This window comes from Felis catus, chromosome C1, assembly GCF_018350175.1.
Source record: "Felis catus isolate Fca126 chromosome C1, F.catus_Fca126_mat1.0, whole genome shotgun sequence".
In the NCBI taxonomy this organism is placed as follows: Eukaryota; Metazoa; Chordata; class Mammalia; order Carnivora; family Felidae; genus Felis; species Felis catus.
Genome location: NC_058375.1, coordinates 102,212,252 through 102,237,055, shown reverse-complemented (window position 1 = coordinate 102,237,055; position 24,804 = coordinate 102,212,252). Strand labels below are relative to the sequence as shown.

Below are 24,804 nucleotides of genomic sequence, written 5' to 3'. Positions count from 1 at the left end.
CTCAACTAGGTACTTGTATGTATTGATCGAACTGGTAGTTTGGTGAATATTTCTGGTCACCTACTTCCTGTAGAGCATGGACCTTTTTACACACTTCTTGAAGAGCCTCTGTTTGTCCATAGCTTAATTCTGGACTCTTGAGGAAAAGGGGTTTCTAGGCTGATGATTGTATGTAGGTGAGAGAGATAACAAGACTGTAGTAGAAAATGAAAAAACACAAACCCCCTGAAAACGGCCACAGAAGAAGCTTTGGTGTGAACAGACACTTACAATGTTAAATAGACGTTTTCCGGGGCGCCTGGGTGGCGCAGTCGGTTAAGCGTCCGACTTCAGCCAGGTCACCATCTCGCGGTCCGTGAGTTCGAGCCCCGCGTCAGGCTCTGGGCTGATGGCTCGGGGCCTGGAGCCTGTTTCCGATTCTGTGTCTCCCTCTCTCTCTGCCCCTGCCCCGTTCATGCTCTGTCTCTCTCTGTCCCAAAAATAAATAAAAAACGTTGAAAAAAAAAAAAAACTTTAAATAGACGTTTTCCCCTGTATTTGATTGTGTTTCCTGATGTGCCTCCCCGCTGACCCCCTCCCCAACCAAGCAACTTCTAACGGATGATTGTTAGTCTTTTTCATTCATCATTTAACTTCTGTTCATTCTGGTCCTGCTTTTCCTCCAGGGGTGAGCAGAGAAGCAGCTGTCCCGTCACATTGGCAAGAGTCTAGTAGCATTTCCCACCACGAACACAGACACAGCTGTGTGCCACCTCTGTCCTTTGCAGAGCTGAACTGAGTGTTAAAAGCTTAGAGCGGAGGGGAGGACTCCCAACAGGACAATCGGATGCAAACAAGGGTGCTGGCATTTGGCCAAGGGATGAGGGTTCTTTTTCTAGAACATTCTAACTTCTGAAGCTAATCGCCACTTTCTATCATGTCAACTTATTTAGCAGGATAATTAAGCAGGCTTGGCTCTTGTTGCTGACAGGTTATTGGATCCTGTTCGGAGAGCTAGGTAGTTTCCATGGCTCTGCCTTACCTGATGTGATCTTGGCCACATCACTAGATTTCCTGGTCTTGTTAGTCCTTCCTTTTGGGACTGAGGGAGAGAAATAAGGACACCTAATTTTATGCATTTTAAGAAATAATTTGAGGGCTCATTATTGGCGGGGGGGGGGCGGGGGCGGCGTGGACAACCAAAGTGAGTAAATCAACGTGTTCCCTGTAGGAGCTGGCAGTCGGGAGCTGGTAGGGAGGGTAGAGAAAACGAATACGATACAAATTATTGTAATTTTAAAACCGACAGTATTTTAAAAACTAACAGGAGACAGAATAAGATAAGGAAAAGTACCTTAAAGAGTCATACAAAATGAAACAGTAGTAATTCTCTCTGTGCATTTAACAATAATCCTATAGGGTACATATACTTGTACCCATTTTGTAGATGATGAAGCCAAGGCTCCAAGAGCTAGAGCAACTTGTTTAAGGTTCTAGAGCTAGAGGCTGGATTCATACAGGTGGCGTGGCTCCAGCATCTGAGCTTTTATTACTTCCTACCAGGAAATGCATCGTGCTGATTCTTGAGGAATAGCATGGCAAGAGAGGAAAAACACAGGGTGCCTTCTGGGAGGCTTAAAGCATCAGGGTTTTGCCTGGGGTTAGCCGATTAGAGGTCAGGGAGGGGTAAGAGAATCTTAGGCTACATTGTTGAAGACTTGGAGTTAATGCTTCTCTGAAGACTATGGCAGAGTCTGTCAGGGTTCTGAGCTCCAAATGGAGTGGTAACTATGTTTTAAGATCAATCCAGCAGGTGGTATGTAGGTGTGTGTAACTGGTAAGAGTGTCTATTGCAGTGATCTTGGCCACAGAAAAAAAAGAGGAAAGAAATAAAAGGAAGGGCTCCGAAACTGATTTGATTGAAAGGGGTGAGGAAGGGTCAGACTCCAGGGTTTTGAGCCTGATGAGTAAGAACAGAGAGGCATGGACAGAAATGGGTACTGTGAGGAACTGATTTGTAACAAAGATTTGGGAGAAGAGCTACTGTTTTTTGGTGGAAATTCATTTAGTCTTCACAACAGCCTTTCAAGGTCACTTGTTTTTCTCATTGCAAAGACGAGGAAACTCTGTCTCAAGGAGGTAAGTAACTGTCCTGGGGGATACACTATGTAAGAGGCAAACCGCCATTTGAAACCAGGTCTGTTGATGCCTCCTGTCCTGTGTCCTGTGTGATGTTCAGGGCAGTGGTATTAATGCTCCTCGGTGTGATGCTTGGTGCATCATTAGAAATGTGGACCTGGAGTGCACATCAGGGGTTGGGGTAAGAGGTTCAAATACTGAGGTCTCTGGGCAGAGGTGTTTCTCTAAAATTAGGGAAAGGGGCTAGATGATTGAGAGGTGAGAGAGAAGAAAGTGTAGACAAGAACCTTGAAGGCTGACTTGTTTGAGGAGTTCAGAAGAGGAGACAAGGTGGGGCACCTGGGTGGCTCAGTCGGTTAAGCGCCCAACTCGACCTCAGCTCAGATCCTGCTTGATCTTATGGTTGGTGAGATAGAGTCCAGGGTTGGGCTCTGCACTGACAGCCAGAGCCTGCTTGCAATCCTTCTCTCCCTTTCTCTGCCCCTCCCCTGCTCTCTCTCTCAAAATAAATAAACTTAAAAAAATTTAAAAAATAAAGAGAAGCCAAGGTGGTAAGTGCTCAGGAGGACTGGGACAGTGTAATATGAAACTCGGGAAGGAGAGAATTTCCACGGGACGTGTCTCAGCAGGATTTCTGCAGTCATTTACTGAATCCCTGTTACATATACAAGCACTTTGCGGTGTTGATGGTGTTAACCTTAAACATAAAGGTCAGTTACTTTACCAGTAAAATGGGTTTATTTGGGAAAAACAGAACTGTAACTTGAGACATGCAAGCTTTGGCAAAAGCATAGGCGTGTCCAGCAAGCAAAGGAGAGGAACATTATTTTATGGAGAAGAAGGAGGAAGTGGAAAGAGGTTGTTTTTAATGCAAGTCCAGTGGAGACAAGCCCAAGTCTGGGCTGCTGACCTTCCCATTGGCTGAGTTGCAGGGTAGTTGATTTCTTGCAGGAGATGTAATGTACATCTTTTCCTACTGGGGTCTGTGATTGGAGGTTCTTGCTTTAATTGACTTGAGTAGTAAAGGCCGTTTCTCTTAGCCTCTCCTTCTACCATCCAGACTCCACTTTAGTGAGGTTTCCTTTTGTTAATTTGCACAATGGCAAGATCATAGGAGAAGAGACCACTGGATTTGGAAGCTCAGAAATTATAGCTGGTACTGATGTGAGCCTGACTCTCTAAATGTTAGCCATTAATACTATCTGCTGGGATGGCTCACACCTGGGAAGCCTGTGGTTCCCTGGGGAACTGATGTGTGTGGTGATGAAGCACTTTATCAGGTCTCACTGGCACGGACCCCTCCTTTTCCCAGGAGGCACTGCAGAAGGGAACTGCAGAAGGGAATGTAATATAGTTTGATCGTTGGTTTGGGGCATTTAAAAAACAGTAATGTGAAGAAAAAGTGCCCCTTCTTAGAGTTTCATAATTTGGTAGAAAAATATCTTTTAAAATTCTTGTTAGAATGGAGTGAGGGGCGCCTGGGTGGCTCAGTCAGTTGAGCGTCCGACTTCGGCTCAGGTCATGATCTCGCGGTCCGTGAGTTCGAGCCCCGAGTTGGGCTCTGTGCTGACAGCTCAGAGCTTGGAGCCTGCTTTGGATTCTGCATCTCCCTCTCTCTGCCCCTCTCCTGCTCGCTCGCTCTCTCTCTCTTTCTCTCTCTCTCTCTGTCTCATGATGACTTTTCTTTCAGATGCTGTACCAAGGACTTGGAATTATTAACTGTTTACCATAACACTCCATTAACCCAAAGCTAACTCAAATGATTGCTTTCTTTCCTAGCCAACAAGATGTCTGTTTTCTCTAAGAAAAACAGTTAAATCAGAGACCCTTTTTAAGCATCGCACGAAGATAAGTTTGAAGAACACTGTCTGAGGGAAAAATAATTAAAATCAAAATGGAAAAGAAGCAATTAGCAGGAGTCTGGAAGAAAACAGGAAAAATAGGAGGAAGGTAGCATCCGTGATGTGCTGTGTTGGTAAAGCCAGAGCAGTCACCCCACAAATACGACTGAGCCGGCTGGGGAGTGCACTGCAGGGCACATGGAGCTTGAAAGGAATCCCATAACCTGGAGGGCAGTCCCATTTCTACCACCAGCTCTCCACCTCTGTGAATTCAAACAAGCCACTTATTTTCCCTAGTCCTCGTTTTCCTCATCAGTAAAAGGAGGGATCCTTTAAAGACATTTTCAGCCAAAAAAATCGTGCTACTGGCTCGTCATCTGTGGATATTGTCTCTTCGGCAAAATTTAGCTTGTGGTTGGTCTGTTTCCGCATCGCCTCCCACACAGAGCATGCCAAGCTATTACAGCAGGAGCAAGAAGATGTAAGAGGAAGGAGGGTGAATCTGAGAAACCGTATTGGTGGTGATGGGTCATGTCGGATGAGCGTGCCTGGAACACTTTTTTACTCGCCAGGAAGTGTGAGCCAGGATTCCTTATGCTGCGGAGTTTTGTGTTCCTCCTAGAATCCTTTTTTTTCACCTGGGTATTTCCAAGTTATTATTTGCAGGCAGGATGACTCTGTGAGCACTTTGAAGATTTGTTAGGAATGAGTTGGCGACTTTGGCCAGATTTTTAGTTCTTTTTCCTTGGAGAAAAGGAGGATTAGCTAACAAAGCATTTTGCGTCCTGGGTAGGTAATGGCTTGATTAATGTGCTTTGACTCACTGCCCAAGTAAGCAGCTGATGGGAGCTATAAACCCAGGGTCAAACTTGTATAAATTAGCTACATCCCAGAGAGGCAGTGTGTTGGAGTCTTGAAGAGCAACTTAAGTCCCTCTTAGTGCACCTGCCGTGTAACACAAGTGATTAGGAAGTGAGAAGCAGGCGAGCTAAGTGAGATCCAGGGAGGCCCAGATCATCAGCGTGAGTGTTTCAGCCAAGCACTGTCGGCTGCGTGGGGTGGAGTAGAAGGGGGATTAGAACAAAAGTTGCGATGTCAGTGATTGAAGCTCGTGTCTGCCCTTAACTCATGGGTAATTCACTTAACCTTTCTGAGTCCCAAGGCTTATGCTTCTGTCAAATGGTGCTGGACGAGACCAGTAGATTCCCCCTCTTGCCGGGTGCCTCGTTCTGCTCTGTCATCAGCTGACGTTTGTGTCTGTGCTGCTGCCTGATTTGGGATCTGCTGTCAGCACCTTCTCTTCTCCACCAACCCACCAAAACATCCCGTGGCGTGTGGGGGTGCAGTGGGCTCTTACACCTCTTCCCCCAGACCACTGTGGACTTCTGAAACACTGTGATAGGCAATGTATCATGGGTCCTCCGTAGTAGTGGTTTATAACAGGGTTTGGTTTTGTTTGCCATAAATTCTTTCAGAGTCCAAGGGAAAGCCATGGGCCCTCTCAGCAGAAGAAAGTTTCTACAGACACATTCACATAAGACTGCAGGGAGGTCATGGACTCCGAAGGCTCTCAGGCTACGAACCCACGCCCAAGAAAAATACCATTATTCTGCTTCCAAGCTTGTATAGGATGCTGTTCTCTGCAGGAAATGCTAGGGGCCGAAGGTAAAGGGGACATTAGGAAACCCTGAGCCTCACGACTGGCTTGGGGACTGTGGTATTGAAGCAGTGAATGAGCTTGGATGCTACAGTCTCCTTGTTGAGACAAATGCACCACTTCCTGGATGACAGCCGTGTCCTGTGACCAGTTCTGTGTCCCCTTCGCTAAAACGGACGATGTCTGTGAGCTTTTGGTTTCCAGCGTGAAGTGGGAACGTAATACCGTCTAGCTGCTCTCTTTGTGATACGGTGTGAGTAAATTTGCATGGCATTTCTCCGAGAGGGACACTTTCTACATGTAACAGTTCTCAGCTTGAGCTAGTAAAGTAATTCTGTCCCTGCCAGAGTTCATCTCCTGGAGATCACATTTTCATACGTCACGAGTGTATTAGCTTCCTTTTCACCGACACGCACCCTGACCTTTTTCATCCCCTCAGAAGATCGTTCTGGGGACGACCAGTTACCAATGTACTCAGTCTGTTGGATGCTCGTGTCATTTTGTCATTTTGGCTTTTCCGGGGATAAAGCATTCCTCTGGCCGAGTTGTCAGGACCGTGTCCCCTGTCAGGTTTGTCTCCCCTTGGTCTTGGGTGTAAAGTGGCTGGACTAACAATAAGCACCAGCTATGGCAAGATTGTTTTTTGAGTTCCGTGGAAATATAAAAGGTGATGAAAGTGGAAACAGTTTTCTGGTGCTATTTTGTATAGAACAGCTATTCTATCATAAGAAGAAAAAAAAAAAGCTCAAAACATCAAAGTTAGGTTCCTTTCGTCTCTCCCCTACTGCCTCTCTCCCCAATTCTCAGGGGCTCTATTCAATATTGAGCATCGTAATCAGTCCTGATTTGGCATACTTCGTAAAAGCGGGCTAATCCGTTTGTGGAAGCCACTGATTTTTTTATTACAGTCGGTTCAGCATTTGAATGAATATAATCAGCCTTAAATTTCAGAAACAAAACGTATGTTTTCCATTTTACAACTTTTTATTAGTAGCTTTCCTGGCAGACACAAAGTAAGCAGAGCGGTGTGATAAAACCACAAATACCGCGCTGCTTCAACAGTCAGCTGTGATCACTGAAAGGGCGTCTTATTTTCTCTGCGTCTCTGCCCACTCCCCTGTGTCCTGGACATTTCATCTCAAGTGAAGCAAATTCCAGACATACCAGTTCACCTGTAAATACTCCAGTATGAATATATTAAAGCTGTAAGAGCTCTTTGTAAATTTATTCCCAATACCAGCACCTTAAAAAAAAAAACGAGTAAGTTTCTTGCTATCAAATATCTAATCAGCATTCATGAGTTCCCAGTTGTGTTATAATTTGTTTCTGTACCTTAGTTGACTTGGGATTCAAGTAAGGTCTGAACACTGGTGTTGGTTGAGACATCTCAAGTCTTTTGACTTGGAGGTTTCCTTCTTGTGTATCATTCTTGCTATTTTTGTCATTGTTGGTAAGAAAGCTGGATCATATGTCTCCCATAGTTCTATGATCTGGGCTTTGCTGATAATGTTATTCTTATTTTTTTAATGTTATTTGTTTTTGAGAGAAAGAGAACAGAGTGCAAGTAGGGGAGGGGCAGAGAGAGAGGGAGACACAGAATCCCAAGCAGGCTCCAGGCTTCGAGCTGTCAGCACAGAGTCTGATGCGGGGCTGGAACTCACGAACCGCGAGATCATGACCTGAGCCGAAGTCGGATGCCCAACTGACTGAGCCACCCAGGCGCCCCTGATAATGTTATTTTTAAGGAAATAGGAGTCATGCAAGTATGTGATTTTTTTTTAATTTTTTTAACGTTTATTTATTTTTGAGACAGAGAGAGACAGAGCATGAATGGGGGAGGGGCAGAGAGAGAGGGAGACACAGAATCAGAAACAGGCTCCAGGCTCTGAGCCATCAGCCCAGAGCCTGACGCGGGACTTGAACTCACGGACTGCGAGATCGTGACCTGAGCCGAAGTCGGACGCTTAACCGACTGAGCCACTCAGGCGCCCCAGTATGTGATTTTTAAAAACATGTTTTTCAGCCTATGTAACATCTCACTCTGTGCTGAAGACCGTGCAGCTCTAGAGTTTGCAGTTTAATTAGGCACGAAAATTGAAGCATCAGGAGATGTCTCTACATTTTTCTTCTTGCTTTCTCTGTTGGAAGACGCCTTGGCAAATTGTATGCAGTGGTGTCACTTGCCCACTGCTGAAACGAATGGGGCTGGAACACGCCAGCCCGTCTTCATCGGCAACGCCAAACAGTTATTTTGGGCAGAGAATGGGGAGAGCAGTTTTTCCTGTTGAATCTGTAAGTGGGAAACCGGGGTGATTGAATGTATACATCAAACCCCTTGGTCCCAGTGCTCCTCTCTCGCTGTCTGCATTCTCTTGAGGACTGTTCATTCCAGTGGAAATAGGATCACAGAATCATCTGCGGGGGGGAGGAGGGGGAGGGGAAGACTTCCTGGAGTCACCTGGCCCCATCTGGTAACCTTAACCAGGATTCCAGCATCAGCTCTCCAGAACAAAGCTGTTTGTTAACAATTTCTGCAGCCCACATTCGCCCACCGTGCCTTCTAAGTCTGCTTTCTCCCTCGTCCTTCAGCGAAACAGATTATTAAATTGCGTCTCTCTCTGCAGTGGGAGTGTGTGCCTGTAAACATATGTGTGTGTCTGTGTAGCTTTTCGGTTAAGATTAATTTTGATTCTTCCCTGCTGTCCTGTATGGTGCCTACACCCAGAGACCCTGTTCAACTATCTGCATATAGGAATATAGGAATGATTTTTTATAAAAAAGAACATGTTTTTAATGGGTGAATTTTGACTTACAATGGGATTATTGTGGACTTTTTTTTTAAAGCTGTCATGTGTTAACGATTAATTTTATGCATCAACTTGGCTGAACCAATAGGTACACAGATACTTGATCTAACATTCTGAGTGTTTCTGTGACAGAATTTTGGGATGAGATTAACATTTAAATTGGTAGATTTCAAGCGCCTGGGTGGCTCAGTTAGTTAGGCATCTGATTTCGGCTCAGGTCATGATCTCACAGTTTGTGAGTTCAAGCCCCATGTCGGGCTCTGTGCTGACAGCTCAGAGTCTGGAACCTGCTGCAGATTCTGTGCCTCATTCTCTCTATGCCCCTCCCCTGCTCACTCTACCTCTCTATCAAAAATAAAATAAACATTAAAAAAAAAAAAACCTGAAGGCTTACACCTTTAAATGGGTAGATTTTGAGTAAAGCAGATTGCCCTCCGTAATATGGGTGGGCCTCATCCAATCAGCTGAAGGCCTGAACAGATTTCCCTGAGTAAGGAGGACTTCTCCAGCAGATGTGCCTTTGGACTGGAACTGTAGCATCATCTTTTCTGGATCTCCAGTGTGCTGACCCACCCTGTAGATTTTGGACTTACTAGTCTCCAAAATGGGTCAATCCCTTATAGTAACTCTCTTTCTATATACACATCCTGTTGGTTTTGTTTCTCTGGAGAATGCTGACAAATGGTGTGGTGGGGGTGGCGGAGTGGGGGGAGGACAAGTAAGTATATGCCCTGGGTTTATCTGGCTGGCTGTATTTGAAGTGGTGTTTTCTATTAAAGAGATGGGAAGGTCATTGGAGAGGCCATCAGAAAAAATTGAGATTCTCCTGGCCATAACCCTTCTAGCAAACTTTCGATTTTTGACCTCGTCTGTTTCCCTTTCTGAGCCTCACTTTCCTGTCTGTAAAGGAGTTTGAGCTAAGGGGTTTCCAGCTCTAGGATTCCATGAAATACAGGTGTGGAGCATTTGAGCCAGCTGTTGACGAGGTATCTGAAGACAGTTCTGAGGACTTACCAAGTGCAAGATAAGAAAAGAGGCTGAGGCTGTGTACCAGGTAGTGGTCGTGGTACAATGCCAAGCAGAGTGGAGGAAAAATATGAACAGAGGGGATACTCTGTGCATCAGGTAGGACATTCGAATCGGTTAAACATAAACCATGGACGAGTAAATGCCTGCCTGAGAATCTAGCTTTTGCGACTTCTCGTCTGATGGCGGATGGTCTAATTTTGAGGACGCTTAGAATCTGTCTCTGAATTGCAGTCACCCTTATTTTTTGCAGCAGGAGTAGGGTGTTGGTGAAGGCTTGACAGCTGTGACAAGCTGAGGCCCCTCTGGCCAAACTGAGGGGCCCCAGCACAACCAACAGACAGGAAATGCCTGACCCCAAGGACATTCATGCTATTCTTGACTAAAGAGATTGGAAGGCGTCTCAGACTAGCTTTGACCACTGGGGTTGTGAATTGATTTCTCTGTGGCCTTGGTTTAAGCCTTTCTCTTTTTTTCAACCCGGGCTTCCCCCTCCAGGTTAAAAAAAAAAAAAAAAAAAAAAAAGCAGTAACCACAAGGAGGAAACCGTATTATTTTAGCTTCTCCTGTCTGGACAGTACTTGGTACTTAGCTGCAGTCATCTTCTGGCTTTCTGTGGGAAACGAATGTTCACCTCATGTGGCAGCCTGCCACTCAGGAGGGTTGGCGTTTTGGGTTGGGCGGTCTGGGTGTGTGACTGGGGAAGTCAGCTGCACCCTTTGGATACGGACACCTTGTCCCGGATCACCGGAGGCATCCGTGCAAATGCGGTGGGTGGATTTCTTTGCCCTTGCCTTCTTGCTGACCGCAGGCTCTCCCGCAAGGCGGCAGGACCCTGCTGGCCATATCCCCTGGGAGGCTGGTGCTAGTTGCCTGTTTACTCAGTTGGTGCTGAGGACTGACAAATGATTAACCCCCTGGAATCCCTGGTTAGACCCCACTTATGGTCATGAGTTCAGCCTTTTGGACTGCAGACTTCAGATTGTTTTTCCAGCATTCTCCCCCCGTTGGGGTGTCTTGGCCCTGCCTCTGCTATGGAAACCCTCCCCAGGGAGCGAGTGGTGTGCAGGGGGCGTGGGAAGTGAAGGCTGGAGGCCTCGGACCGCCGCGGGGGAGGCGGGGAGGCCGGCCAGCCCGCAGGGAGGTAAGGAAGGCACCCTCTAGAGGACTGGGGGACAGGAAAGGCGCTGCAGCCTGGAGGAGGCGGAGTGGGAGCCGCTCCTGGCCCTCCGCCCAGCCGCTTCCTTCCCCTGACATGACAGCCCCGCTGCCCTGGCTCCTGGCCACCTGGCAATGGCCGTGGCACATGACTCCCCCGCCCTCTGGACCTGGGAGGGGGAGGTCTGTGCGCAGGCCAGCCCCCTCCGCCTGCCCAGGGCCCCTGGGGGGCCGCGGGCACTCCCCCAGGTTCCTGGGGCTCAGGGCTCAGCACCTGCCAGCACTCCTCCCCACCCCCCCGTTGGGGTCCCCCCAAGGCAGGGGGCCAGTCCGAGTCCTTACTCCACCTAGGAGCTGCGTCGCCTGGAGCTCATCTGCTGAGCCTCGGCATTCTTGACGCATAGAACAGGGTGGGTGACCCTCCATGTCTGCCTCACGGGATCATGGGATTATTGGAGTCAAATGAGCTGAATCGCCCAGCAGGAGACGTCTCACCGCAGGTGCCTGGGAGCACCTCGCTCCGCTCCACCCCACCTGCCCTGGCCAGCGGTGGCATGACCCTGTGCCATCCGTGCCAGATGCCCTGGAGAAAGACAGCCAGTGCTTGATCTTTCAGGAAGGTGAGGGAGAGGGGTGTGCTTGTCTGCGCCCCCACCCCCTGCTCCCGGGAAGTTCCCTCAACTCTGTGAAGTGGTGGGCCTCTTGCTTTTGGAGAGGGCTAGGTTTGCATAGAGCCCCAGAGGGGGCCTCTGGGAAAATGTGCCAGTAAACTCCGGGTAAATTCTAATTTCTGTCTGTGCTACTGGCCTCACTTCCTCTTCCCCCAGCTCTTTCCCTCCTTTCCTTCCTTCCCAACATCCTTTATCCCATTTACTTCTACTCTGTAGCATTATCCTCAAATTGATGTGATCAGTCTTTGAAATGGGGTCGAGTTTGTGTGGAAGGCACGTGAGCATTTTCGTAGTGATTTTATAGGATAACGAACATTCCCCTTTTTTGAGTGGGGAGGTCTGGGGTAGGAGTAGAGGACCTGAAAATATTGCAAGTTCTAAAAGCTAGGATTTGAGCAGCCTTGGCCAAGTTGACTGATCCCATCCTGAAGTGATCTGCACCCAAGAGAAAGGTGTGGGGGGAGGGGGTGGGCATTTGGGGAGTTAACCGCTTGCTGTGCTAGGTGAGGAAACAGGCTGCCGCTGAAAACGTCTAACGAAGCTGACAGGGGTGCCTCGTTGGATTAACTCTCCCGTGTACCGTATGGCAAGCCAGAAGAGGACTCAGGTACATTCAGACCCAGCCTGGCTCCAGAGGGGGCAGATACTTAAAGTCACACAGCACAGTGGCTGTGCTGGCCAAAAACCTGGGCTCTTCCCCATTGCTGCTAGTGCAATGATTAGAAATAGATGCAGAATTAATCTTGTCTGCCTGACTGCTCCCACCATTGCCTGTTTGGTTCCCCCCACCCCACCCTACCCTTAAACTTCTAACTCTTCTGCCTGGGAGGAGGCTGTCCCTTACACACAGTGGAAGTCAGGGTTTACTGAGCCATGCACCTCATTCAGCTTGCTTATACATTCTGAATACAGGATCCCTTCTTAACATCCCCAAACCAATATGGAACTGAATCTTCTTCCCTCACCCCTGCTCCCCCAAGCAACTAGCCCCTCCCTGGTGGTCGTGTCCATAGGGTGGGCTGTTCATTAATAGAGCCTTTAGTTGCCAGGCCAAAGGAAGCTCTGCTTGTAAAACTATACCATTTATTACGTCTCTATGCCTACGGCTTTTACAAACCTTATAGGATATAAGGAACAAATCTAACAGGCCAGGCAGTACCATGCTTGTTCTTACGGGTGCAGAATCTGAGGATGAGCAAGGTTAAGTAACTTGCACTAGCAGAGTAGTGGACAGAGAGGAGAGGATTTGAACCTCGGGCAGTCTAGCCACACATCTGTCCCGGGGCCCTGCTACCCATTCGTTATCCACCCCTTGGCCTTACCCCAGAAAACACGTTGCTAGCTTTTATTTTGAGAATGAATGGGAAAGGAGTTGGAACAAAAAGTGCTTACAGCACTATTGACGGACACTTCAGTTATACCGCAGTGTTTAGATAACGGGTCTAAAGATGAAGTCCTCTCTAGATGGAGACAGACACAACTTCTGTCCTTGTCTTTTTGTGGTTTTTAAAATAACTGTAGTCTCTCCTTTAATCTATTTTGTCACATTAGAGACAAAGTTGGCTTTTTTGCTGATAAAAAAAAAATGTATCTTTATTGTAGAAAATACAGATGTTCACAAAAAGGAAGAGTGACCCCAAGTGACACACTAGGCTTCTGGCTAAGAAGATGGGCCCTGGAATTTTCTACTGAGGGGCTCAAATCTCTGTGGTGCCCCTGATGACTTATATGACCTTGAGCTAGTCACAGTTTCTGTGCCTGTATCTTTGTCTCCGGAGTTGAAGATCATACCCTTCATCATTGGGTTAAGATTAAATGATGCACAACCCTTACAAGTGGCCAAGAGATGGCTGATTAGCAGCTCAATAAATAATGTTCTGGTTTTCCCCTCTGAACCTGTATATGTGTGTGTAGATATACATATACTAGTATGCATAAACTAATAAAAAATGAGGTTTTTTTTAAAGAGCAGCTAGTTTTCACCTAACAATATATCATGACTGCTTCTAAATAGCCTTCTCTGTTATTTGATGGCTGCCTGGGACCCCATGATGTGAGGGCATGAATGGAACTGAATCCATGCAGATTTCCAGGTCTGCTCTGACATTCATGCACTTGCAAATAAATCTGAGTAGATGTTGCACCATGAGTGGTGTCGCTCTAGGTGCCAGGAGCTTCCCACCCTTTTTAGAGCATACCTAATCTTCCCTGTCCTGGTGCAAATGAGGATCTGGGCATGTTCCCTTCGGGAGCTCAGAACTTTCTTCATTCTGAGCGTGGCACCTGTGAACTTCTATATTCCAGCCCCATCTGGGGAACTCAGCCTCTGCCTCTTTTCCTTTCTCCCGCTTAAATCTATACAAACTATGTTTCTTTGCTTAGTATCTCTGGTATGAATTATCTCTTGGTTCCTGAGAAATCGCAAATCAGAAAGTACTCTCATTCTGTGTTTGCTCTGAGGTACTCAGAAGGTCTTGTGTCCTTTTTAAAAGGGTTTAGAGGTGAAATGCTAAGCTTCAGCTCAGCAGGGAGCCTGATGTGGGGCTCGATCCCATAACCCTGGGGGCTGAAATCAAGAGTCAGACGCTCAACTGAGCCACCCAGGCGTCCCAGAACCTGCATTTTGAACTGTATATATCCTCAGCAACATTCCTGGACACTGCTGACTGAACATCCTCAGACAAAGCCATTTTCTTATGATGTTTAAGGGACAGGCATGAGTTCTCACTCTAATCTAGGGAGTATAACCTCACCTTTGAGAAAGGATAGAATTTGCTACTTAGGGCAGCGAATCTGCCAAAATTATGGTGGTGCCCCTGTGTCTGAGGTATGCTGGAAACGGCATCAGGACTTCAAGAGAAATAATTTGTGTATTTCATATTAAAAATAGATGGGGCGCCTGGGTGGCGCAGTCGGTTAAGCGTCCGACTTCAGCCAGGTCACGATCTCGTGCTCGGTGAGTTCGAGCCCCGCGTCGGGCTCTGGGCTGATGGCTCGGAGCCTGGAGCCTGTTTCCGATTCTGTGTCTCCCTCTCTCTCTGCCCCTCCCCCGTTCATGCTCTGTCTCTCTCTGTCCCAAAAATAAATAAACGTTGAAAAAAAATTATATTAAAAGAAATAGAAATGACAGGTATATTCCCGTGAGGATCAATTTGTAAAAAACTCAAGAGTTATCAATTCCTCTCTACAGTGTTTTCCAAAGCACTTTTGTTAATGTTTCCTTTGGACATCCTCCCTGGGAGAAAGGCTAAGTAGCATTGTCCTCCTTGCACTGATGAGGACACTAAGACACTAAGACAGGTGAACTGACTTGCCTTGGGCCTTGGAGTAAGGCTGGCAAGAGCCTACAGAACCAGGGTTGCCTTGGGGAAGTCCTCTCAATAGAGGCAGGAAAAGCTCCCAGCCAAGCAAAGAGCATCTTGCTAGTTCAGATGCTGAGGCATGGAAAGAGCTGGACACTTCAGAGTCTCAGTTCAAGATCTTTGCTGCCGTGAGCTGAGCTGTAGGAGTGATGGATGGCAGGAGCCCATTAGTTTTGGCTCAACTGCTCAGTCTTGGCAAGGGGCCTTTAAACCTGATGTCTAACAAAAGGTTTAGGAATCCGATGTCATTTTCTTCCTGCAGTTCACATGTTGGCCTGTTCTGTAGAGGGGTTACCAATTATGTGAGGGTCATGTTCCTGTTAAGGGCTTTCTTCAATTAAAGTATATTATATAAGGCAAAAGATGTAATGAGGCTATAGAGATGGCTTCTAATATAGAGGGTCCCTGCATCTGCCTCCACCCCTAGCTGACCTGCTACAGCTTGAATTATCTTGACTCACTGCTCGTAGGAGAGCGGTAGGTCCTCATTGGTTTAATGAGGTTTTCCTGCTTAGAAGTTAGTCTAAGGCTAACAGGGCCTTCTTTTTGAGCTTTATGTTTTCTCAGCTGAAAACTGGGTGCAGCCACCATGAAGGCTAAAAAGCCATGTTGATAGAATAATCCACTTCAGATATGGAAGCAGATTAACCTGTATCCAGCAGGAGTCGGCATGTTAGCCTCAGAGTGCCACTGTTCCTACGCCACCCAGACCAGCCTCCTTTGCACTCAGTTCTGTGCGTCTTAAAATGAGAGGTGGAGCAGAGATTTGCCATCTGGGGCATGGAACTCTACACGTTTTCTTGGACTGTGCCACTGATTTTCATGGAAATCCAAGCCAGATACGGTGAGGGCAGGAGGCCAGACTGACGTGACCTTTATCTGTGTTTTGTCTGGAACAGGGGTCCCTGGTCCCATCCCTTGTCCTGTTCTTCCCGGATGGAACAAGAAGATAAACAGGGTGTGTGTGAAGCCCAGGACTCAGAAGACGAGGGGATGGGCTCTGATTTTGAGAACTCTGAAGACAGGGAACGGGACCCAGAAGAAACGGGAATGGGCTCTAATCCACAGGATGCACTCAAGAGACAAGACCACCCAGAGCCAAAGATGGGCTCCAACCCACAGGACGCAGCTCTAGGAAGGGACCCAGAGGAGAGGGAACTGGTGTCTGACATCTGCCCAGGTGAGGACAAAGCTGGCATTTCCTTGGAAGTTGTCCCACTCACCATCATTTCTAGCTCCTCTAGAGTTAGAACCAGGGGTGGCATTCGTTGCGGGAGAGTCCTTTAGTGGACACCATTAAACAGATTCGCTGCCACTGAAAGCCTGAGGAACAGCCTCTTCTTGAGTCCAGCCTGAGGTGGGATGTAACTGGTTAACACGGGTGAAGAGGGTAACTCACTGGCGCGGCACTTTACAGTATGCAGAACACTGCTATAAATGAACACCTGGAACCACACGAGAGGGAACACAGCTAGGATCAGAACCTACCTCATCAGGGTGTTGGGAGAGTTCAGATGAGTTGTGCATAAAAACTTAGCACAGCACTGAGCAAACAAAGCATCCAGGTGTTTACAGTTACAGTCATCATCTTTGTTTGCAGATAAGTAAACTCAGTGGTAAGTGACTACCCAGGTGCATGTGGATAATGCCCAGAGGGCTCAAGGCCTCTGCTAAGTCCCTTGCTACTCCTGACCTGGAAAGAGTAAGTGCTGGCCCTCCATCCACCTCCTTGGTTCCACCTTTGGGCATTCATTGCTTCATACTGCCCTGTGCGCGCCTGGGGGACAGAAGTGAACTCAAATACCTTATGGCCAAGACTGTGGAGTTACATTCCTTCCCCTGTGACACATCCTGGACTTCCTGCTGCCCTCCCCTGCAGTGTGCACAAGCACATGGTCTTTTCATATCCTAGTAAGCTTCCGGAGTGCCCTCTGCTTAGAGATGGCCACCAGAGACGGACAGGTGTACGTTTTGAGTCAGTCTCTAAGCTCTAGGCCCTGCGCTCACTCCCCCTGCCCGGCCTACATAGTAAAGCCCTTAAGTTGGGGTTGGTTGTTGTTCCACCCCAACAAATTATAAAAATCAGCCCATTACCTGGTTAGGACAGGTGGTCTTTTCTTGTGGTTGGCTGGACTGGTCTGGTCTTTGGAGGCCAGGGCCTGGAAACGCATTGGGAGCTGCTAGAGCGAGCCAATCTGTCCCTAGATCCCACAGAGCCCCACCTGCTCAGACTTGACCATTTCAAGCCGACTGTCAGGCCTTCAGATGTGTACCGTGGGTGGGGCCTGGGCCCAGAGGCAGCTGCTGGAAGAACTGGCCCCCCAAGGGACCAGGTGAGTGAGCCTTTCCCAGGTTTCAGAGCCCACTCTCAGGTAGGCCTTCCCCAGGAGGTACCAGGTGGGAAAGAGGCTGGAATCGTGGGGGCCCTGGAGAGACAGGCTTGAGAGTACCTGGGGAAGGGGATCACTCCGTGGCCCACACTCTAAGAGGCTGGCCTCCTCTAGGTTTACCTTTGAGCGCCAAGTATGGTCACCCCCCACTGCCACCTTTTCTGTTGCAGAGGGGCTGCTGAGTGAGGAAGAAGGGGCTGCTCTCCGCGAGGAAGAAGATTACCCATCTGGTGTAGCTGAGATGGCGATGTTCCCGGGACTGTCTGAGTCGGACAGCATTTCCCGCAGCCCCCGGGAAGAGGAGGAGGAGGAGGAGGAGAGCGCTGGGGAGAACCCGCTAGACGAAGAGGAGCAGCCGCCCCCTCCCATGCTTCCCTGGCGGCGGCACCTCTCCCTGGGGAGTCGGCACCGGAGCGACAAGCCTGCCCACCGCCGCTTCCGCCGGCTCCACCATCCCATGGCCATGGACCTCGGGGAGCTCGACAGCCTGATGGCCAGCATCATGGACGCGCCCACCATCTGCCCCGACTGCGGGGAGAGCTTCAGCCCCGGCGCCGCCTTCCTGCAGCACCAGCGCATCCACCGCCTGGCCGAGGCCGCCGCCGCCGCCAGCCTGGAACCCTTCGGCTTCGCGGGCGAGTGCGGCGCGGTAGTGGGGATGGTGGGCGTGGGCGTGGGCGTGGCGGGGGGCTTTGGGGCGGGGCCCGCGCTGGCCCGGCCCCCGCGCGAGAAGCCCTTCCGCTGCGGGGAGTGCGGCAAGGGCTTCAGCCGCAACACCTACCTGACCAATCACCTGCGCCTGCACACGGGCGAGCGGCCCAACCTGTGCGCCGACTGCGGCAAGAGCTTCAGCTGGCGCGCCGACCTGCTCAAGCACCGGCGCCTGCACACGGGCGAGAAGCCCTACCCCTGCCCCGAGTGCGGCGAGGCCTTCAGCCTCAGCTCGCACCTGCTGAGCCACCGGCGCGCGCACGCTGCGGCCAGCGGCGCGGGGGCGGCGGCGCTGCGGCCCTTCGCCTGCGGCGAGTGCGGCAAGGGCTTCGTGCGCCGCTCGCACCTGGCCAACCACCAGCGCATCCACACGGGCGAGAAGCCGCACGGCTGCGGCGAGTGCGGCAAGCGCTTCAGCTGGCGCTCGGACCTGGTGAAGCACCAGCGCGTGCACACGGGCGAGAAGCCCTACATGTGCTCCGAATGCGGCGAGACCTTCAGCGTCAGCTCGCACCTCTTCACGCACAAGCGCACGCACTCGGGCGAGCGGCCCTACGTGTGCCGCGAGTGCGGCAAGGGCTTCGGGCGCAACTCGCACCTGGTGAACCACCTGCGCGTGCACACGGGCGAGAAGCCCTTCCGCTGCGGCCAGTGCGAGAAGCGATTCAGCGACTTCTCGACGCTCACGCAGCACCAGCGCACGCACACGGGCGAGAAGCCCTACACGTGCATCGAGTGCGGCAAGAGCTTCATCCAGAGCTCGCACCTGATCCGCCACCGCCGCATCCACACCGGCAACAAGCCGCACAAGTGTGCCGGCTGCGGCAAGGGCTTCCGCTACAAAACGCACCTCGCGCAACACCAGAAGCTGCACCTGTGTTAGGGCTGGGCCGCAGGGAGGCTGCCCTGGGGGTGGGGTGGGGGGAGCATGCGGGGAATAGATGTTCTGGGGATAGGCCATGTAGAAAGAAATGGGAAGGGGCGGGAGGGGCAATCGGAGAGTGACGGGGGGAGTCTTTTGGTGTTAGGGGGGCTTGAAGGGGAGGGTTGACTAAGCGTTGTTTGGGGGTGTTATATTTTGCCTGCCTCCTCCCCCAGGAGGGCACGCTTGGGGGAGATGTGCTTGAGCGCGAAGACTTCTTCAGGTGCACGCAGTAGGGGGTGAAGAGCACGGGGGCGGGGTGGGGGGAGCAGGCGCTTTGAGGACCTTGAAGAAGGGGGGGCGGGGTGGGGGAGTGAACAGGATGGCAGGCAATAGGGTAGGTAGGGTGGTGATGGCCTGTGAAAATCGGGAGAGGGCGTGGTTAGAGTGAGGATTATGGGATAAAATAAAAGGAAGGTATGAATAATTCTATCCTGGTCTCACCGGGCGTTAAGTCAGTGTTGGAACCCTGCCCCCCCAACAGCTGTAGTCCCATGAAAAGTAGACGAAACCTTGTCGATCCTATGGGGGAGGATATTTTGTGTATTCTTCCCTTCTTTTCTCTGAGCCACAGTTAGCTGCTATTTTGAGGCATCCAGGGGAAACTGGGCAGGAAAGCTACACACTCTGTTTTCAGACGCAACACTGAGGTTTAGAAATGCGTTCGTAACTGGTTTTAAGATGACCTGGGTAAGCTTGGTCCTGCCCCTGGCTCTTTATTACTTCCTTTAAAATAGCTTAGCTCCATGCTAGGTCAAGGTGGTCCATGTGGAAGTCCGGTGTGTGCCAAGCCGGGTATTTGAGGTCTCGCTTGTGAGATTCTAAGTGCAGGAAAATGAAACAGTCCCGGCTGTGTGTGACTTTCCCTTTCCCAGGTCAACATGATGCTTGTTTCAGACCAGTGACCTGCTACAGAAGTCAACCAGCTCAGAGTTCTGCTAGCCTTACGTGAGAAATCCGGGAAAGCAAATGGTCACATGTTGGGGTGCAAGGCTTCTTTGTCTCATTTGCCTTCACTCTGTATCCAGTGCACCCCTCCCACCTTGGTAGTAATGGAGGAGGGAATAGAACAGCCACCTCTATCCATTTTGATATGGGCTTTTGGTCTGAGTAGAAATTTCTTTTTGTTACACAGGGAGGCACAGTAGAAAGCTTAAGGCTTTACACCAGGAGGGCACAAGCAGGGAGAGGTGTAAATGCAACATTGCCAAATAGCACAAGCAATGAATGTTTTCTGGTTGTTATATGAATGCCAAAACAGCACTTTTATATTTGTAAAGTGCTTTATGCTTTTTAATGATTGTTAGTTGTTTCTCACATCTTTGTGAGGTAGATCAGTATTATGATCGTAGGGAAGGCCTGGGGACAAGAGTACAGCAGGCTGTTCTGAAGAGAGGCTGATGACCGTGGGGATAGGTACGGCCTGACCTTTTGTGCTCTCCAGCTCAGCTGCTAGAAGACAACCTGTCATGATTTATGTAATAAAGACACTGAAAATTCTTCCGCTTTATGGAAAACTTAAGGCTAGTCTAGAAGGGCCAAAGATGTCCTTGTTGACAAAGCTGGTCTTTGTCACACAATTAGGGTGTCTTAGGTTTGTTGTATTTCTAGTAGGGCTGTAGTTAGATGACTGTTCAACAGATTTCGGTTACCTGTGCTGAAAATCCCACCCCTGGTTTAGCCTCTAGAAGTTAGAGTTGTGGAAAGCAGTGTTGTTTTCCTCACCAGTGATCGTGAGTTGTCCTGTACCTTTCATGGAAGCATCTTCACAAGCTGTTGGACACACTTGAAGGAGAAGAAGAAAAATTGCAAGATTGTTTTTATGGTTTTAGCAAAGTTTCTGTGGATGCTGGTATTTTATACTTGATCAGTTGTGTTTTAGCCAAGAACCTCTTTGGGGACTGTAGGAAAGCATGTTTCTGTCCTTATGAAAACACTTTCTTAAAAAAGTCTTGAGACTTCTGGGCTTAATGTAATGCCTGTCAATCTTGCCCTCTTAATCAGTTTATTGTCACTTACAAATGCAAATAATACAGATTTTCAAAAGATAGATAATTTTGGAAGACACTAATTCTTTATTTTCTTTTAGTACTCGACAGCACTATGAGCAAAGTAAATGTGCATTATTTATTCTCTTTACTCTGAATACTAAGTGTGTAGGACTCCTCTGAAAAGAATATAGCCAATTTGTAGGTAATCTTATTCCTTTGTGTGTGTGGTTTTTGTTTTGGTTTTGTTTTTTTTTTCATGTACATCTACCTCTTCCAGCCGTTTTAAGTTCTCTCAAGTTCGTGCCTATGAAATCTCATCTAACTTTTGATTATTCGGGGATTGATCCTCCACTTTATGGGTTATTTGGTGTTTTGCTGCCACTGCACAGTCATCTATATTAGCTAGGTTATGTATGGATGGCTTTCAAGAAAGAGGTCAACAGGGAAAGGAGACTGAAGCTAATATAAAATAACTTAGTGGCAGTGGAAATCTTTGGATTTCATCGACCTCTCTTGGGTACCATGGATAAGAGAGTCGGCTACTCCTTCTGTATCCCTTTTGTGAGCAAATCCCTTAGCAGAAGAAAACAGTCCAGCCACCAACACCCCCACTCTCATGGTGCATTTAAAATGTGATTCCACTCTTACAATTCTTCAGGGAACAGAGCTGCATTAGGTGACTGGAAATGCAGTCAGGAGATTGTTTCTCGTATTTAGTTTGAGAATTGTTTTTCTTCAGCCAGCGCTTGTTAACTGTGGTTCACCCTTAAAAGTGTTACTTTGAAGATTCCTTCCATCAACTCATTAATGATGCGGAGGCAAGTGTATCATTTGTTTCCTGGGGAGTTTGGTCAAGTACAGGCTGCTCTTTACTTGGCGAAGCCAGGAGCAGTTTAAATAGGTTAAATGGCTTGACGAAATCTTGAGTTCTGAGTTGGAAAGAGAAGATGAAAAGTTAACCCCTTGAGCCGTGTGGTCTCTTCAGGATCAAGAGCCTTGTACATATGTGAAAAGTACAGATTAAGAACCTGTGTTCATAGACAATCTGAACTGTGTTTCTGAAGTTTGTGCACATTTTCCTTCACTGTAATGTTATTTTACAGCTGTTTGTTAAAATAGTGAATAATTTAATGATCCTGAAAATAACAGTTTTTGTGTGTGTGTTTGTATATGTGAGAACTGCCTTATTTTCAGGTTGTTTTATTTAATGATGGTTCCTTGGACAGCATTCTGGTGTTCAGCCACCAATATGGAGTATTTGTCATTAAATCCATATCAGTCTTTCCCCATGTCATTCTTTTCTTCTTTGTCATCCATTGAATGTCACTCAGGTCAGTATATGGAAGCTATGTTGGTAGAACAGGGGTCAGCAAACTACCAAACCTAGGCTGCCTCTTTTTGCAAGTAAAAATTTTGGGGTGACAGTCATATCCATACAACCTTGATCACAGATTGTCTGTGGCTGCTTTTGCTCTGCAACAGCAAGGTTGAGTCTTTGTCACAGAGGCTGCGTGGCCCACAGTCCTAAAATATTTACTCTCTGGATCTTTACAAACAAACTTTGCTGACTCCTGTGTTATTAGAATGTTCAGGTGGATCCTAGATCATCCTGGAACTGGCTGATGTCTAAATACTCTGCCCATTTTAACCAATAATTCAGCGGGGCACTTCTGTACTAATGGGACTTTGGGGTGTTGGGAGGATGTTAATGCAATGCCACTGGTATCGATATCCAAAGATTTGTGTGTTCATTCCTTGTATGAACCAATCTGGGGCATTTAGGCAGCGGGCAGGGGAAAGTCGGGGTGGGGAGGGGAGGCAGCCTTAGGTCTCACCTCTAATCTATTAAAAGAATATATTCCTGAATCACCTAAGAAAGTATTTTCTTTCCCTCAGCTCTCAGAAATGTAACTTAATGGCTACTGATAATTCAGAATGGAACTTATCAGCTAGACTGGACTCCTACTTAAAATCTTTTTTAGTTGGTTTCTGCCCAACCTCATGGAAACAATGAGACAGCTGTTTGTAAGAAAGGGATTCGCAAGAACTAGAAAAGAGGAAGCGTGAAAAATACCTTACTTTCTTGTAATGATCACAACTACCTCCTTGTGTGTCTGCCGGTCCTTTGCCTGACAGGTCCAGTGAACGCTGGGTCCTAGTTGTGGAGGGGGCTCTCCCTTCTGAGATTGCAACATTCCTCCCTAGGCCTGACTGTTCTGGCTTGAAGCAACCAGTCTAGCTCCTGGTTCCTAGGAACGAGTATTTGAAGTATTTGTCTGGTGCTCTGTGGGGACATAGCAGTGAACCTGGCCTTCTGGGCTATGCCACGAAAGGATGCTCAGCCTGAACTTGCTGTTAGAGCAGGGTTCAGTCTGAGGTCCAGGTGGAGAAAATGTTATCTGGTCAATTTGGAATTCTTTAGGCTTAATTAGTTTAAGATCAGGATTTTCTGAATTTAACCTTAACTACACAGTAGAATTACCTGGAGAGCTTTAAAAACAAACAACCTCCTCCCCCTTCCCCCCCCCCCCCGCCCACAAAAAAAAAAAAAACAGAAACAAAAACAAAAAAACAAAACAAAAAAAAAAAAACAACCAAAAAAACTGGTCCGGAGATTGATTGATTGATTGGTCTGGAGTGAAGTCCAAGGACCTGTAATTTTATAAAGGCTCCCTAGACAACTTTAATGTGCAGCCAGGATTGAGCAATCTGTAGGACCATTTAGGCATCTCCTTTCTTTCTTGGCGATTACAGTAAGTAAAACTGGTAAGCCTCCCATCTCTCCTCTGCCAAGGGGGTATAGAGGCATAGGGCATTGTCAGATGCTGCTGGCTTTGCTGCCTGTCATTCCTGCTAGGCCTGCCTTTCACATGCACCTTCCCCAAATAGATAATAAGTAAGGGCCAGGGGAGTGCCCACATTCACCCTTCATCAGGTAGTGCCAGATAGGCATCACAGGCAGCTGCTGGCCTTCCTTTGTCTTTGCCTGTCATAGACTGCCTGCCTTCCCTTCTTTCCGACCTTCATTCCGCCTCAGCTCACTTAACAAAGCAAAATTCCATTCATTACTCCTTTTCTGAGCTGCCCTTGGCAATCCAGCGGTTTTCTGAATTTTGCTCCTGGAGAGAAAGGGGAGGAGCTCACCCATCGGGTCTCCAGCTTGAACAGACTAGTGCTGGGCTCTTCTTTTTCCTGGTTGGAGCCTCAAGTGTCTGCAGATTACAGTCCCCTGCTGGCCGCCTGTGCTTTCAAGGTCAGCTCTGCTCATCCGAAGCACACTTCCAGCGGTTTTCAATTTCCAACCGCCCCACTGGGGTCCAAGCGACTGTTCACAGACTTGTCTGTATCCACCTGCATTGCAGCAGCTGCAGATGCTCAGCTCTGGAAACCAAAGAGCTGGGTTGCAAGGTGTTTCATGTACCAAGCTTCCCTGTGCTTAGGAAAGATTTAAGAAGTGTATCCGTTTATTGGCAGGGCTCCAGCTGGCCTTCCCGTGCAGATATTTGAAGGGATGTCATGCCCAGCGAAAGGGCTGAACGGTTCCAGACTTCACCAGTTGCTGGAAACTAGGGTAGTCATTTATTCACAGAAGATGCTCCCCTGAGATGCCTTCCCTGACCCACGAGGGCCGGAGTGGTTCTTCTGCAGAGACGTTCCCATAATGTCCTATACACATTTCCTATGGACGGGTGGCTTCCCTGGTGCCCCAAGGCTGTGGCTCATTAAGAGCAGAGACCCTGAGAAGCTCAGTCCATAAGCCTGCTGAGTGCCCTTGTGCTGGGGTAGCGCTTGATGCTGGGGGCATAGGTATGAAAGAGAGAAGCTCACGTGTTGTAACGCTCCAGAATGGTGAAGGAGAAGGCTGGTTTGCCTAACATCAAACCAGCTTCCTGGTGGAGAATTATTTTGCAAACTGTAAGTGTGACTTGGGATTTGGCCCCTTGTGGGGGAAGGAAGAACTCCTTAATATGGAGTATGGCTTCAGGTATGATGCCTGGGTAAGGTGGTACCTCCAGCAAAGGCTCAGGGGGAAACGGACTCTGCCAAGGACTTGTGCCAGGGTCACTGCCGCTGCAGAGCAGGCAGTGATCCACTTTATCTGGCTTTGGTGGGTGGGAGAAAGAGGCAGTGTGACCTTGAAGAGGCTAAC

The 24,804-nt window shown here is 48.5% G+C and overlaps 1 protein-coding gene across 3 annotated transcripts in view; it reads left to right on the top strand.

Annotated features, from left to right (window-relative positions):
* The window catches only part of ZNF697 (zinc finger protein 697), a 30,646-nt gene extending 8,703 nt beyond the window's left edge, over positions 1-21,943 (top strand). For 2 of the 3 annotated variants that reach the window (XM_023259044.2, XM_011285093.4), the window contains exons 2-3: positions 15,540-15,820; positions 17,201-21,943. In XM_023259044.2, the coding sequence (XP_023114812.1) occupies positions 15,577-15,820; positions 17,201-18,624 (1,668 nt within the window). In that variant the 5' untranslated portion in view covers positions 15,540-15,576 and the 3' untranslated portion in view covers positions 18,625-21,943. Of the gene's footprint in view, positions 1-15,539; positions 15,821-16,845; positions 16,974-17,200 lie in introns of those variants that run through there. The other variant, XM_019837707.3, reaches the window with a different exon arrangement.
* The last annotated feature ends 2,861 nt before the right edge of the window (positions 21,944-24,804 follow it).